The following is a 16,825-nucleotide window of genomic DNA, read 5'->3' as shown; positions in this document are numbered from 1 at the left end:
CTCTGTCCCAAGAAAAGCTATTCTATATTACAGTTGTTCACACCATATGCACCTTCTTCTACCATAAATACTAAACTATGACTTTAGATTCTTTTTTTTAAACAAACTGAGAAATGAACATGGCAAAATTTGGATAAATCAACTAAATTCCATTAAAAAATTAGCATTTACCCACAGTTACCATACAGTCTTAAGTGAGAAATAACATAAGAAAAGTTCCTGCTTCTTGTCACACCATGAGATTTTTCTTAACAGATTTTTTTTTGTCTTTTCAATATTCCATAGTCACAGGCAGACCCAAATCAGAGTTCTGCTTCACAGTTAGAAAATTATATATAATCCACCCCCAGTAAATACTGGATAATAAAGTTCACATTTTTGGCCTTATCTAAAGACCTGTGAAGCCCACAGGAGTACTTCCATTGACTTCAGTGGGTTTTGGATCTGACCATTTATTGAAAAGATTTCATTGCATCCATGTCCCATCTCTTTGATACCAGGCACCCTATTCCAGGGCTACGATACAGTGACAGCAAGAGTACTAGAATCTGTTCTGGGTGGGTGATACCAGAAATCAACCAGTACCCATCAATATGTAGGAATCCCTCTGGCTGAGCCCTGGTATAAAAAAATGCAGTTCCACTTCTACCCACGACTTAAAATATTGAGAGAAAAAAATCTAGATTTAGGTAGGGGATGGGCTTTTATATAAAAGCAGGCCAGCCTTTCCAAATGCAGGTGCCTAAAGTGAGGCACCTAAGTCTGCATTTAGACACCAAAACAAGTGATGCATTTTGCATAGGTGCTGAGCTCTCATAGCTCCCACTTATTTTAATGAAAATAGTCTGTGTTAAATTGATCATGATGAAGTAGTATATAGTTTTGACTCATCTAGTATATCTGATATTGTATCTGAGTCATCTCTCTTTAAAATTCATTTATAGGGCAATCCAGGGCCACCTGGTAATGTTGGAGCTCCTGGAAAGGATGGTGGTCCTGGTCCAGCAGGTAACACTGGTCCGGCTGGTAGCCCTGGAGGTGTTGGTCCTAAAGGTGAGCCTGGCCAACCAGGTGAAAGAGGTTCACCAGGTTCACGAGGAGAAGTGGTAAGTAAATTATTTAGCAGTGTTCATTAAACCTGTGAATAGGAATTTAATAAGTATGTCATCAAAAAAAGATAATGATTCAAAGCCATGTTTTAACTGAGAACCTAACACTTATTTATTTGAAATATTGTTGACAGGGTCCACCAGGTAGTCCAGGCCCCTCAGGTATAGTTGGTCAACGTGGTATTGTGGGACCGCCAGGCCTTGCTGGCAGACCAGGTGCTCCTGGCATATCTGGCCCAAAGGTAAATAGAGACTTATTGACCTAATTTATCCTCAAAGATAATGCAGCTGACATCATTCAGTAAATATCTAATAGAGTTTCAGCCTTTCACAGAATCACAGAAATGTGGAGCTGGAAGAGACCTTGAGATGTTTTCAACTCCAACCCCCTGTTCTGAGGCAGGACCAACTAAACCTAGACCATCTCTGACAAGTGTTTATCTAATTTATTCTTAAAAAATCTCCAGTGATAGGGATTCCACAATAATCCTTGGAAGCCTGTTTCCAAGCTTAATTACCCTTATAGTTAGAAAGTTTTTCCTAATATCTAACCTGCATCTCCCTTGCTGCAGATTAAGACCATTACTTTTTGTCCTACCACCACTGGACATAGAGAACATTGATCAGAGTCTTCTTTATAACAGCCTTTAACATATCTGAAGACTGCTGTGAGGTCCCCCCTCAGTCTTTTCTCAAGACTAAAGATGCCAGTTCTTTTTAACCTTTCTTCATAGGTTCATAGGCAGGGGCGGCTCCAGGCACCATCGCTCCAAGCGCGTGCTTGGGGCGGCAAGCCACTGGGGGCACGCCCGGTCGCTGCTAGGGCGGCAGGCAGGGTGCCTTCGGCGGCATGCCTGCGGAGGGTCCACTGGTCCCTCCGTGCTTGGGGCGGCAAAATGTCTAGAGCCACCCCTGTTCATAGGTCAAGTTTTCTAAACTTTTTATTATTTTTGTGGCTGTTTTCTGGACTCTCACCAATTTGTCCACATCTCTCCTAATGAGTGGCCCCCAGAATCAGACACAGTTTAATGACAATCCTGAATTCCACATGTAATGAATGTGACAAACTTTCTTGATAATAGGCCAAATCCTGAAGTCCTTACATGGTTTGTACTTAGGCAAATCCCAGCTGATGTCAAAGCTGAGTGAAAATTGAGTAGGGACTTCTAGATTTGCTCCAGTAGTTAGAGAACGGCATGAACTGTAAAGTTACTATCCACACTAAACTTTCCCTGTATTGAGTGGTACTTGAATCTGTGGTTGTCTTTGATCTCTAGTACTAATATTCTTGGATTGTTCTGAGGATTATCTAAAAATATATGAACATCCTCACACAACTGAAAAACAGAATAATTCACTAATAAATCTTCATAAAATGCATCAAAACTCTGACACATCATGTCTCCAGTTGTACCATACTTCTCTATTCTTTTTAACCTATCATTCAATAGAAAGGCCCATACAATTCATAGTATTTCTTCAGTGTTAACATCATTCATTACCAGCTATTAATTTGCTTAATTTTCATTATGTACCTTGCTCAAAAAATATAAGAACATCACTTTCAGACTCTCACAGTAACTGTTCATCCCACATCTGTTAGGCCAAATTCTGTTCTTATTTATTCCATTGTAATCAGTGGAGTGGCACTGGATTTTCACCATTGTAGCTCTACTAAAGTTAACTCACTCCTTCCTTGTCAGTGTTTCTGCACAGGATGCTGCACTTGATTGGGGAGGGGAGGAAAGAGAGAGAGACCAAGAACTGCATAATTTGATGACATTACAAAAAATATGTAATGAACCATTTCATTTTTCTATGCAGGGTGAAGATGGTAAACCAGGCAGCAATGGTAGCCCAGGAGAACGTGGTGCTCCAGGTCTACAAGGTCCTCCTGGTCTAAGTGGACCACCTGGAGAATCTGGCAGAGATGTACGCAGATATTTCAGATTTTCATGCTAGACTGTGAATTATACAAAATCTTGTGTAAGGGGGAACTACAGTGGATTTAGAATCTCTACTTGAACAGCCCGATGCATAGGGGAACTGAGCCAACACCATTCTCATTTAAAAGGACGCAGCCCGTTCCCCCTAGTCCTATCCTAATTGATGTCAACCAAAGGAACACTCCCTTCACTGTTACAAGCTCAGGGACTGCGGCTGTGAAAGATCCTTATAAGGGCTACACAGGGGGCAATATCAATCTCCTGGCATGCTGTCTTCCTGTAAACCTGCAGAAAGATTGCCTACAACTTGGTCCTCTCTGTGATGGCTGCATTTAAATCAATTCTGACTCTTTTCTTCTTTTGAGGAGCATTATCCTTATTAAGTCTAAAACATGTTGGCTATGCCATAATGCTGCGAATATTTACACTTTTACCTCTCCATGTTTTTCAGGGTAACCCTGGATCAGATGGCTTGCCAGGTCGTGATGGATCCCCAGGACCCAAGGTAGGAGGCATTAAGTATCTATGGCATGTATAGATTGCCAATTCCTGAGGTATCTAGGTGCTGATCTGTACTACACCAGCTATCTCTGCAGCATCAGTGAGGTCTGGGTTACATATGCATTATGTTGTAATAGATAGATGTGTTTCTGATGCTGGCTGTTGTACATGTCTCTGCAGGGCGATCGTGGTGAAAATGGTGGTCCGGGTCTACCTGGTGCCCCTGGTCATCCTGGGCCCCCAGGGAACATTGGTCCAGCTGGAAAAGCAGGTGAAAGAGGACATGCGGTAAGTGCAAACACAACAGAAAGCAGCTAGTGTCCATTTTGTATTGTTTTACCAAGTGCAATCTGTTTTATACACTAACAGAGAGCACAGGAGCATGGAAGAGTCAAAGTGTGTCTGTCTGTCTGCAGCAGTGAAAGGCTCTGGCTGGGGAGAGGCCGCAGGGAAGTCTTTCACTGTGGTGGGGAAAGGTTCCAGCAGTAGAGTATTGGGAAAAGTTTTCAACTAGCAATAATCACACCTCAGATACTACACTGCTAAAAATATCAGTGTAGACACAGGGAGGCACTGCTTGGACAAACAGAGAGCCATATAGGGAATATCCCCCAGGCATCAAGGGCCTAGGGCACACTATTCACATAAGCAGTGCCTCACTCTCTACACTACTCTTTATACCTGGGTGTACAGTATACTCTACGTTCTGCCATTAAGTGTAGACCTACCAAATCATTAATAGCTATGCACAATTTAAACTCAAACCCATTTAGTACTTTTTGATGCCACACAGTCAATAAGCCGACCAGACTGTCTCGTTTTACAAACTGTACTATGCCTGTACAGCACTAGTAATATTATAATAGCTGAGGGAGTTGCACACTTTGGAAAAGCCCAACCTCTTGCCAAATGTTGGTGTTCTACAGGATTATACCCATGTGTCTCCTTAGAGGACCCAAATTCACTTGGACTCAACACCTTGCACATGAGGCCTGGTTTCATGTATCAAAGGGATTGTTTAAGTAGAGCTGGCTATCAAGTAGATTTTGGTGTTTTTGTTACCAAATAATATAAGAAACTTATCAATGAAAAGCTAAGCTAAGTTTGTGGACTTTCTCCTTAGTTTCTGACCAGCTCTAGTATTTCCACATACTGTCTCTCTAGAGAAAAGATTATGGCAATTGCATTTGATCATGAATATCTGTCATTCCTTTTTTGTCCCCAGGGTCCCGCTGGTCCCGTTGGCCCTGCCGGTCCTGCTGGTGCTCGTGGTGCTCCAGTAAGTCCCCCTTTAAAGCACTTGGAATATCAGCTCTGCCATTTTCTGGTTTTGACAATTTCTCCTACTTATTTTCATATCCATTTTTATTACTAATCTATTTTTAAAGGGTGCCCAAGGTGCTCGTGGTGACAAAGGTGAAACTGGTGAGCGTGGCAGCAATGGCATTAAGGGTCATAGAGGATTTCCTGGTAACCCAGGTTCCCCTGGTCCCCCTGTAAGTATTATGTTGAATTTCATACTAAGGCTATAATTCTTCTTTCAATTACAGTGATTCAGTGTTAGGTAACAGAGAAAAAGAATTCAGCTTTCTGTAATTTACTAAAGCATCTGTGTATTTTAAATGTTAAAGGCAATCAGTAGTCTTGATCCCCATGTTACACTAAGGGGGAACAAGGATGAATAAAGATCTCAATGGATTCATTAGGTTCCTAAGACACAAAACTGGATTTGAGAAAACCTCTTTAAATGAGGCTTCTGGCTTTGTTTAGGGTAAATAATATTCACATTTATGGTCTGAGACTTTGTCAGAATCCTAGTGTTTTTCTCTTGAGATTTTCAAAGATGCCTGTGGGATTTAGCTGCCCAGTTTTGACCAGAAATTAATGGCAACCAGATATCCAAATCCTTAATTTGCGTTTGAAATATACCACCCTTAGAGTCTGAAGACTGGATTTTTTGTTGCCCTGAAACTTGTGTAGTCATTTACACAGGCAAAGTGAGTATGAAATGCTACCAGATCAGATCAGAGCTCTAGTATTTTACAAGTACTGTGCACTCATTTTGTATAGATACTAATGACTACACAAGGCACAGGGCAACAAATAATCCAGCCCTAAGTATTTGTAATTGTCTTCACATCAGTCATATCATTCTGCATGAGAGAGATTTGTATTTAAAGGCATTTTAACTATACAACTTTCACTGACTCTAAAGAGAATCTAGAGACCAAATCCCATGCAATGCTCTAAAAACTGATGGGTTATGTAATGTGATAGCAACGCCACAACTGTAATGGCAGGCATGTACAATCTAAATGTATAGAGGCCGATTATAAAAGCCATTAACCAAAATTTACCATACTGTGGCATCGGATCTGCGGCTCACTACTCTCATGGACAGAGTGAAATCCTGGCAGAGTTCCATTAACTTACATTTTTCAGTAGGAAGCTATTAGCCCTAAGTGGTTTATTCCTTGGCAATTTATCAATAAATAAATGATCATTTACTCTTCATTTATTTAAAACAATTGATGTTTGCAGAATCTGTAAAAGAAATCCTGCAAATACCATAGTCAGCACTGCAGTTGTAATGCCAACAGACCCCAGTCATCGGGATCAAACCTGGGGCCTCTGGACCTTAGTGCCTGAGCCTCTACCACATGAGCTAAAAGCCAACTGCCTGTCAGCTAAGGCTCTAGAGCAGACTCATTTTATCTCTCTCTCTAAGTGGTTTCAGTGCCACTAGATGGGACAGAACACTACAACCAGAAGTGATAGCTGTGTATTCCAGTAGAAGTAGGGCTTTATCCAAAGTCCACAGAAGTCAATGGGAAGACTCCCACTGTGCACTGGACAAGGCCTTATACTTTTTCTGATTAGAGAATGACAGGGTTTTATTTGTCATATCTGAGCTTGAAATATCTTTTTTCAATTATTTGCTTTACATAAAAAATCTTTAAAGTTATCTATTAAAATGATTATGCAAGGAGCATCACTGAGATTCCTGCTGCATCCAGTAGATTAGAGAATATTTATGGCCCATCTTCTTTTAACAGGGTCCTCTGGGTCCACAAGGTGCGAATGGAAGTCCCGGAGCTATGGGAGCGAGAGTAAGTAACATTTCCGGATTAACCAAATCCAGCTATGTTAGAACGAATGTTTTGAACTAAAAATATGGCAACTGTCAAATGGCAAGAGCTAAAGAACCAGGAAGCACATGATAATTCATAAGAACTAAATGATTTAAAATACTTTCTAACATTTGAAATAATCCATAAATAACATACGGGATCTTTTATATTTAACCATGTTTGTCATTGTCCTAGGGTCCCCCTGGCCCAGCTGGTCCTCCTGGAAAGGATGGTACAAGTGGTTACCCAGGCCCCATAGGTCCTCCAGGCCCTCGTGGTAATCGAGGTGAAAGTGGGTCTGCGGTAAGTGGACAGCAAGCACAATGTTCATTAAACAAATAACTTTTTATTGATACATCTGTCATTACAAAGATGAACCTTTCTAACACTTCGCATGCTGGAACTACAACTAATGTAGAATGTATCTACCTACTTAGAGCTGGGTACTGAGCACCAGGGGCTTGATCCAAGTTCACTGAACTCAGTGGAGACATTTCATTCATTTGGCTTTGGCTCAGGCCCCAGATAAGCCCCAACATTTCCCATTTAATATGAGAGAGCAAAATCTCCTCTTCTCTTTAAAGCCTTGACAACGCTGCAGGCTAGTGTGAAGTGGAGGCAGGACTATAGCCTACTTTCCCCATTTGGGGAGGCTAGCACTCTCAGTTTATTTAATTGCCTTTGCTCCTTAGCCATATTATGGCTGCTCTGCATACATGAGCTCCCAGCATCATCTTCATCTCTACAACTCAACTTGAACAAGGTTGCCCACAATTTGATACTGAATTAGGAAGAGAATGGGCTAAACTGGTCCCAGAGTGGCTAACAGTAGAGCTGAGTGAAAACAGAGCAATAAAGTTTTTTCTGTAACTAGCATTGTCCTTAGCTTTATATTTATGGTCCATACAGTACTTGTATGGACTTAGGTCTGAGCCTGCAATACTTACTCAGCGTTATGTCCTTTATTTCCTAGGGTTCCCCTGGCCACCCTGGTCCCATGGGCCCCCCTGGACCTCCTGGAGCTCCTGGTCCATGCTGTGGAGGAGGTGATGGCATTGGTGCTTTAACTGGTGAAAAAGGACCATCATACTTCTATGGAGATGAGCCATCTGAAAACAAGAACAATATGAACGACATCTTATCGTCAATGAAATCAATTAACAACCAAATCGAAAACATCGTTAGCCCTGATGGCTCCCGGAAGAACCCAGCTCGTAACTGCAGAGACCTGAAATTCTGCCATCCAGAACTCAAGAGCGGTATGTTAGATTTTTTTGTTCGCAATATGGGTAACACCACCTGCATCTTGAATTGTTTTGTTTGCAGTGTGACTGGATTCTGAAAAACAAATATGGACCAATTGCATTGTCATGGCAGGCTTCTCATAGGTCAATACAAGACTGTTTTCTAACTGCCAGTACTACAAAGTAAAGCTGGAATCTGAAAGTCCATTTTGGTTCACTTTCTTGTACATCATCATTAGTAATTGAGGGTCTGATCCAAAGCCTAGTGATATCACTGGAAAGATTCCTATTAGTTTCAGTGGAATTTGCTCAGGCCCAAAGTCACAGCAGGGCAAATCAGGCTCTGAGTGAGAACTGTGCAACCATATTTTCTTCAGATTATACCCTTGGTTTCACCCATGAAACTTTGTTGCTCCTCTACAGTTGTCAGAATTTTCTTTTTTTGAGTAGAACTACAGTTTAATTTAATTTTGGGGATAGGAGTGGGGACATGGGAAAGCCTCATTGAAAAAGGTTGATTATATGATGCATGATTTAATGCTCTCCCAATAATATAACATGATATTTTACACCAAAAGCCAAAATATGAACCCAGCATGCAATGCTTCTCTTTATATCTGAAAAGTTGTTTTTGTAATTATCAAATTGAATAAAAACTTTATTTTCTAACTTATTTGGTTCTCTGATGGACAATAAATAACAAATAGTGTAAAAACAGAACAGAAAATCTAATTACAAAAAGATTATGCTTAATCAAAAGTTTTAGAGATGCTGCAATCTTTATCGTGATCTGTTTTCCATAAAGTTCAAACATACAAAAATAAGCATTCTTCAAAATGCACAAATCTGCTGAAAAATAATTGTTGTCATCCACTTACAGCATACCATTCCAAGAGTATAAAGTGTGGTAAATATATCTTCCATTATAATAACTTAAATATAAACTCGTGGAGAAATGAAACTACTGACATTTGAATGCTGACATTTAAATCAAATTCACCATCAGCATAAAGGGTGCAACCTCATTGTCATCAGTAGAGTCTTAGGCCAATAACAAATTTGCCCCCAAATGTTTTGGGCCCTGATAAAACAAAGCACTTAGTATAAGTGTGATTTTTAAGCCAGGTCCAGGCCCATTGGCTTCAGTAAGACTTCTCAGATGCTTATAGTTAAATATCTGCTTAAGTCCTTTGCTGCTGGGGGCCATAAATAACACAATTTAAAAAAAGCTAGAATTTCTCTGACAAGTCATCTTAGAGCATTTGAATGAGATCATACATTGTCTCTTTGTGCCACCTTAATTCTTCTCCTGGCTTGTCTTCAGTCAAAACTTCCGTACCTCTTACTGAGTGCTAGGATTTGAGATAGACATAAGCTTTAGAATATATGGGGAAAATAATCAAATTCCTCTCCTGATTTTCTGCTATTTTATGTCCCTCTAGGAGACTACTGGATTGATCCTAACCAAGGTTGCAAGATGGATGCTATAAAAGCATACTGTAATATGGAAACTGGTGAAACATGCATCAGTGCTAATCCCAGCAGCGTGACACGTAAAAACTGGTGGACCAATTCAGGAGCTGAAAAGAAACACATCTGGTTTGGAGAGTCTATGAACGGTGGCTTCCAGGTAAGAAATATTAGATCTTCTCAGTGAATAGCCTGGACAGCAATTCTTATATTTCATTCACATCACAGATAAGTAATATCATGGAATTAATTTAAACTAGTAAATATATCAGCAGTTAAAAATAAAGCTTGTTTTGTGTGTTGTACCACAGTTCAGCTATGGAGATCCAGAGCTTCCAGAAGATGTTTCAGATGTGCAGATGGCGTTCCTTAGATTGCTCTCTAGCCGTGCCTCTCAGAATATCACTTATCACTGCAAGAACAGCATTGCTTACATGGATCAGGCCAGTGGAAATGTTAAGAAAGCTCTGAAACTGATGAGTTCTACTGAGAGTGAGTTCAAGGCTGAAGGAAACAGCAAATTCACGTATGCCGTTCTGGAAGATGGCTGTACTGTAAGTACACAGAATTTTTGTAAGATAGCACCACATATAGGGATAGATGGGATCCTAGCCATGCAGGGATACAGGAAAGGGCAAAGACTCCCTCAGCCATGGCCACGGCTGGACAGAGTTGCAGCTGTGATGCTCAGATATCTCAGACAATGCGCTCCAGAAGCTTGAGCAAGGTCAGACAGGGAATAGATGGAACCGGTGCTGGTGCACGAGTTTAGGTGGAGCCAAGTGAGCTAGTTCACTTGGTTGGCCATTTGTGGGTATAGCATACCCTTTGCCAGCACAACCAAGGAATAGGCACTGGCAGCATTATGCCACCTCCCGGGACCGTGATCTCTGCACTGGCCCTTGCTACAGGCTCCATGCTAAATACAGCTTTGAAATCAACAGCACTGTTTGTGGAGTAAGATGCTATTCAAAACTGTGCTTTACAAAGGTCTTCTTTTAGAGGCCCTCTTTTCTTTCTCCTTTCATCCAAGTCATGGTGCTGAAATTCTGACCCCCCCGCAAAACCTAATTCTATTCAATCCAAAGTGGAGCTGTTTGTTGAACTAAGAATTGAATATTAAGGGCTCGATTGTCCCAAGCATGCAAAAATTCACATGGGAGAAAAAAAACTGCACTAAGACAGAGATGCCCTATAGACAATTTCATCTCCCCTTGAGGTAGGTGCTTTGGCCTATGTTTCAAGGTAGCACTGCTCCACGATCATACATAGCTGGAGGGTACTGATGCTATGAAGTCTACTCATTGATGAGTTCACTTGAGGCAGGACTGACATCATCCAGGATAAAGCCGCAATTGAGGGCACTCCCACTACTCTTTGGCAGTATGTTCAGTGCTGGCAGGTACCAGGAACAGGCAGGGAACCATCTGATAGCAACATGCAGGCAGCTAGTCTAAGCCTGTTGCAAGAGCAACTGATGAATGGCAGTTATGATCAGGCATGCCAGTTGATGTGAATAACAGCAGTCTGTTTAGACAGCAGAAACTAATGCACCATAGCTTACACAATTGCTAGTCACTGCTGAAGTGATCTGAAGTCTCGATGGCACAAAAGAGACCCATGCACATAACAGAAAGTGCAACTTAAAGTAGTCTGAGCCTGGTCTACATTGCAACCTCTTGCTGTCGTTTTTTTGCATGCATGAGACAAATGCAAAGTGCAGCTTATTTTTTCCTGTTTCCCTTTCCTGTGCTTACTAGCACATTTGTGCTCATTGCACAAGGATGGGGAGCATTTCTCAATGCTGGCTGGAGCACTGCAATGCCTCCTACCCACTCTAAGCTACACAGACACCATGTGTGCAAGAGATCTGTTCAGGGAGCTGTAACCATCTGCTGATTGCCCATTACCTGGCCCAGCATTCAAACACTAATAAAGAGCTATTATAAACATATGTCTTTCCAAGAAGATAATGATTAGAGAAATGCAGTACTTTGAGTTCTGCAGGGGATGTAACATCAGTGTGAGGAACAACAGGTGCGAAATTAAGTAAAATAACTTCCTTCTAAAACTATATTGGATTTCTCTAAACTGGTTTTCTCTTCAATTTTTGCAGAAGCACACTGGAGAATGGGGTAAAACAGTCTTTGAATACAGAACACGCAAGACAATGAGGTTGCCTGTGGTGGATATCGCTCCCATGGATATTGGTGGTCCTGATCAGGAATTCGGTGCGGACATTGGCCCAGTCTGTTTCTTATAAAATCAAGGATACTGCTTTTTCTAAAACCCCAGCAAGCAAATCCACACTCTCCTTTTGTTTTAACCTTGTCAACTGGTACAGGTGCTCAACTGTATCCCAGTTATTTATTTACAAATTTTCTGGAGGAAAAAAGGTAATTCAACAAAGGGTTAATTGTTTTTAATTACACAAAGTACAATAAAAATGCTTTTTGCTTTTTTTAACCAAATTCCATCTTCCAAACATGTCTCCGTGGTGCTATAATAAAACTTCAACACTCAACAAAACAATACTGTCTTCTATTAGTTGAATGAAAGCCAATTTACACAGCACTGATTGCTCCCAGCATCAAAGTTTACCCTAAGACGCAGTCCATAAAGATAGAAAGACTTCCCCGTTTCAACTACCTCAACATGGACAGAAACTGGGATGAGTTTGATGAATTACAGCAAAAAACAAACAGCCAAATCAAAATACATTGGAACCATTGGTTAATTCAAGGGAATTAGGTATACAATTGTATTTTTCTTTACTGATTAGTAACCCTAATGTTACAATCCAACAATAAAATTCTGCTATTCTGTTTTCAAGGGTGCTTCTATACTTTCCTGTCATTGCTGGTCAAGACCACTAAAATTAGGGAAGTGTAAAAGACTAATGTGATGGTGCTAATGTATTTTTCACTTCTAAATCTGCAAGACAGGTTTATTGACTTGCATTAAAGGATTAACAACAACTGTAAATGTCTCCTGTCAGAGATTAGGATTGGGGTACTATTTTTGAGGTCATTCTCCCTTCACTCTGTAAAAGTCAAAGATGCAGAATTGTGAGCTTCTTTCATCACATTAACACATGTGTAGTGTTGAAGGTTAACCATCTTTGTAAGCTTTTATATTGTTGTTGATCTTTTCCTTACAGAGACACATAATAAATATCTTAATAAAACTCCTCATTTTTTCACTTCACTATTCTTATCCTTCACTCCCAACTTTACTAACAGGAAGGCAAAGTCATAAGAGAGTTTTGCCAGAAAAAGGACTGAGTAATCTTTCCTCAAGCAAAATTGCAGGATTTCACCCAGAGAGTTTACAGTTTAGTACTCAGAAATGCTATCTGCTGCACTAAAGTATTTTTTTACTTAGAAATTTAAAGTTAAAACTATCTGTGATCAGCTTTTTGGACTATCATTCCATAGGGTCAGTACTGAAAACCGGTTACACATGACAGACACATGACATGGTACTTTGGAAAATGATTTGATTAACGTCACAAATCCTTTGGAAGCTGAATGGAAACTTGTAAATTCTGTGCCGTTGAAATCCAACCCCATGGTGAGGGCCAGCATAGTGCCTTTACTGCAAACACATGGAATATAAGCAGGAGGTAGGCTTTATAGCAGTCAAGACTGAGTTTTACCCACATAGAAATGGAAGGGTTAAGAAATGAGTGCAGAAAGCTACTGTAGAGGTGGTAATGTACATAACTGACAATAAAATTTTGACTATCACACAGCATAGTATAGTCAACAGTGATGCTCACTTGAATAGCACACAAGCCAGCAAAATGACTGACACATCTATATATTTTGTGCTGTTGAAGAAAACTTCTGTCTAGAAATCTGGATGAAACAACATTGATATAGCACATTATCTCCCTTTTGTCTATTCTTAACTATTCATATTAATATGAAAGTTGCCATTACTTTTAACGTCAAAAATAAATGATCTGATAGACTGTGGCTTGGATTAGGTGCCTGTGCAAGGGAATAAGAACACCTTCCAAACCTCTACAAGTTCTACTTAGCACTTGAGTCCAAGTATGTAGGAATAAGTGGGGCTACTCACCAGTTTATTGCTCCCCTGGAGCAGGTGTTGGGGTGGATCCACCTTCCCCAAGGCAGAACAACTGAATCCGAACAGCATGGATAATAGTATGGCTTCTGGTAGGTCAGCCATAAATTACTAGCCATTGCTAGTAAAAGAGAAAGCAAAGGAGGAAATTACACATACGAGTAGGTAGGTTTCTGCATCACAGTAGTGCCTGGTGCACTACCCTTTGCTCAGGGCTGTGCCTAAAGGCGCAAATCAATGTAGGGTGGGATTTTCTAAAATGATGAGCATTAGCCTAACATAGCTCCGTTAATTTCAATGCGCACAGAATTGAGGCAATGCTGGGTACTTTTGAAAATCCCACATTACCGGGTACTTTTAACATTTTCTGCAACTATTAAACCACTTATAAGGGAACAAACTTCTGCTCTGTGAAATTACTTCAGTGGGTTGCACTGGCATAACTGATGGCAGTACTTGGACTATTACTGTTAAAGATGTTTGGTTAACATAGGAAATGTATTTGGCATAATCATTGGTCACTATGAAACTACAAATGACCAATTCCATTTGAAAAGGAAGAAGCTTTTGAATTAAAACAATTAGACGACCAAATAGGATAGCTTTGAAGGTGTTCAATTCATAGTTTTAAAAAGTTTTTTTGAATGAGTACCCCAAGTATATATTGTTCCCTACTGAAGTAATTTAGATTTCTAGCACTACCTGTCACCCCATATAGGAATCAATAATTGGCACATCAGAACACAAGGAAAACACTAAAAACAAAAATAGCGAATATAGGTCTTTTCAGGAAAGCTATACTGATTTTTGTCATTTGTGAAACATTTCAGTACATCTTTATATTATTGGAGTAGCATAAAAACACTAGTGTACTAACCCTAGTAGCTTTAGCCTATTGGGAAGGAACATGTTTTTGGAGCCTTACTCTCTGAGCTGGAATCTTGTAAACCTCTCTGGCAAGGAGGTTGTCAGTATGCCCTTGGCCTTTGTCATCACTACAGTCTGCCTGCTGCTAGCATGGCTCTAAGAAGACAGAACCAGGTCGGCACAGATGGAAGAATTTAGTACAGTCACAGTGAATCAAAATATAAACTAGGAGCAGAACCTGTGTTTTTGGAACTGAAGATGTATGGGCCCTGTGCATGGGGGAAAGCCTCATGCAGTGTAGTGGCAAGACATGAGGGGCTTTTCTTACAGCCACAGCCTCCTGGGAGGTGATGGGCAGAGCGGGGAAGAAGGTTCAAAAAAGAACTAGATAAATTCATAGAGGATAGGTGGGCAGGGATGATGATGATTCATAGAGGATAGGCTGGGCAGGGATGATGTCCCTAGTGTCTGTTTGCCAGAAGCTGGGAATAGGTAACAGGGATGGATCACTTGATGATTATCTGTTCTCTTCATTCCTTCTGAGGCACCTGGCACTGGCCACTGTTGGAAGACAGGATACTGGGCTAGATGGACCATTGGTCTGAGCCAGCATGGCCATTCTTATTTAGAATATTTTACTCTTCTCCAGTAAGCACAACTGCAATAAGGCGAGAAAAGGGACTTGTATCCTCAAATGATCCTGGCCTTTCTTTTTTTACATGTTTAAGTACATTTTAGTGCTTATGAAAGGAGTGGGATAAAGAGAAGTAGAGTATGCAATCTTCTACCCATCAATGGCAGTGCAAGCCATGTGTCATTAACAATTCAAAGGTGAGAGCAGGTTGTCTCATTACCCCTTCCGGTCTCAATTACTAGCTCCTTACAAACCAGTCCTCACAGCTGGGTTTTTGCCAAGTAACTTGCAGCTCAACACGTGCTGTATCCTCTCCCATCTGCCATTCAACTGTAAAGAGTCCTTGGAATGTCTCCTCTCACAACAGAGAGACCCCACAAAAAAGGCAAAGAAGGACCCAACTAAAATGGTCAAGTTTTTTACCAGACAATTTGTCATTTTTAATAATTTTGAAACAATTTATATAACTTCATTATTTCAGAGTAAACTATCAACATAAACAACACCACATTTTCCCTCCCCAGAAGACCTAACTATTAAACGATAGTGAAGGTTTGTCATTTACAGGAATGAGGTGCACAAGTAGTTACAAGTTTGGAAAGGTCAGCTGAGATTGGGTCTCAGTCCTTATTTGACAGACCAGTTGATCAATAGGGAACAAAAAAAATCTAAGGGTCATAACTTGGTTAATTATTCATAATTTGAGAGGGCCTCATGCCTTTATATATGCCAATTCTACTCTATACAATGTCAAAAAAGGTAGAGATACAAAGTAGCACAACTATAGCCAATTGCAAAGGCAAAGGACGCATAATAGATCAAATGAAGTCTGAAATGAAACCTGCTGTATTCATGCATTTTACTCCTGGGAGAATTCCGTGCCACTGAACATGTGCAGAATTCATGTCCTCCCACAGAAAATGACTGGGCAGCAAAGGGAAGCCATGTGGGGAGGATGGGACTGGGCTGGGGTTGCTCATGGGTGTAGCTTGGGGGAGCCATTGCCTTCCTAAACAGAAGTGAGGTGTGGAGGGGACATGTGGGGGCTACATGATACTGTGCCCCTGCCCTCCATTTCTGCAAGCACAGCGCCGCCCAGCTAGAGGAGGATGCCACTCAGATACCACCTCCTGGGTCCTAGTGGCAGTTGTGCTCCTCTTCTGTGTGCTAGGAGCCACCCTGTTTTCTGTACAACAGTGAGTACGCATAGTGGGGCAGGGCAAATGGAGGAGGGGGGAGGGAAGAGGCAGTGGGCAATAGAGCCCTGTGCAGATACAAAATTTGTATATACATCCAATCCACAAGCTGCAAAAATGATCTGCGGCTATCCACTTTATATCTGCATCCTATCCAGAGATTTTCAGGGCTATAGTGGGTAAGGAATGGGGGGTGGGAGATGTGGGAGTGAGAGGAGGAGAATAGGGGCAGGGGACAGTGGGGAGAAGGCAGTGAGAGGGAAATTGGGATTGGAAGCAGGAGCCTGTTATGCAGCTTCCCCTCGGCAGCAGCTGAGGCTCCCCCATTAAGCAGGAGCATCAAACTCCCACCCTGACGAGCCTCACCCTGCTGCACTACCCCAATGAGCCCCCTACACATGCCCCCCCACTCAACTGAGCCCCAATCATCTGCACCCAGACCCCACCAAAGTCCCACTCCCCCAGCACTCAGCCCCCTCCACTGAGCTCCCTATACCCAGACTCCCTGCTAAATCCCATTTCCGCCCCCGCAACCCAGACCCCTCCTGCTCAGCCCCAACAACCTTCACCCTCTGCAAAGTCCCATTGCCCCTTGACCTGGAAACACCCCACGCACACACACACACACACACACA

At 41.4% G+C, this 16,825-nt stretch overlaps 1 protein-coding gene across 1 annotated transcript in view; it reads left to right on the top strand.

Annotated features, from left to right (window-relative positions):
- The window catches only part of COL3A1 (collagen type III alpha 1 chain), a 67,383-nt gene extending 54,788 nt beyond the window's left edge, over positions 1–12,595 (top strand). Inside the window, exons 39-51 of the mRNA XM_030579768.1 lie at positions 945–1,106; positions 1,244–1,351; positions 2,934–3,041; positions 3,507–3,560; positions 3,737–3,844; positions 4,782–4,835; positions 4,945–5,052; positions 6,613–6,666; positions 6,883–6,990; positions 7,661–7,946; positions 9,374–9,561; positions 9,713–9,955; positions 11,518–12,595. Of these exons, the coding sequence (XP_030435628.1) occupies positions 945–1,106; positions 1,244–1,351; positions 2,934–3,041; positions 3,507–3,560; positions 3,737–3,844; positions 4,782–4,835; positions 4,945–5,052; positions 6,613–6,666; positions 6,883–6,990; positions 7,661–7,946; positions 9,374–9,561; positions 9,713–9,955; positions 11,518–11,664 (1,728 nt within the window). The 3' untranslated portion in view covers positions 11,665–12,595. The remainder of the gene's footprint in view (positions 1–944; positions 1,107–1,243; positions 1,352–2,933; positions 3,042–3,506; positions 3,561–3,736; positions 3,845–4,781; positions 4,836–4,944; positions 5,053–6,612; positions 6,667–6,882; positions 6,991–7,660; positions 7,947–9,373; positions 9,562–9,712; positions 9,956–11,517) is intronic.
- Positions 12,596–16,825: the final 4,230 nt, after the last annotated feature.

The sequence above is a fragment of the Gopherus evgoodei genome, chromosome 11 (assembly GCF_007399415.2).
Source record: "Gopherus evgoodei ecotype Sinaloan lineage chromosome 11, rGopEvg1_v1.p, whole genome shotgun sequence".
Taxonomy (NCBI): domain Eukaryota; kingdom Metazoa; phylum Chordata; order Testudines; family Testudinidae; genus Gopherus; species Gopherus evgoodei.
Note: the sequence above shows the minus strand (reverse complement) of the source record. Positions and strands in the feature narration are given on the sequence as shown.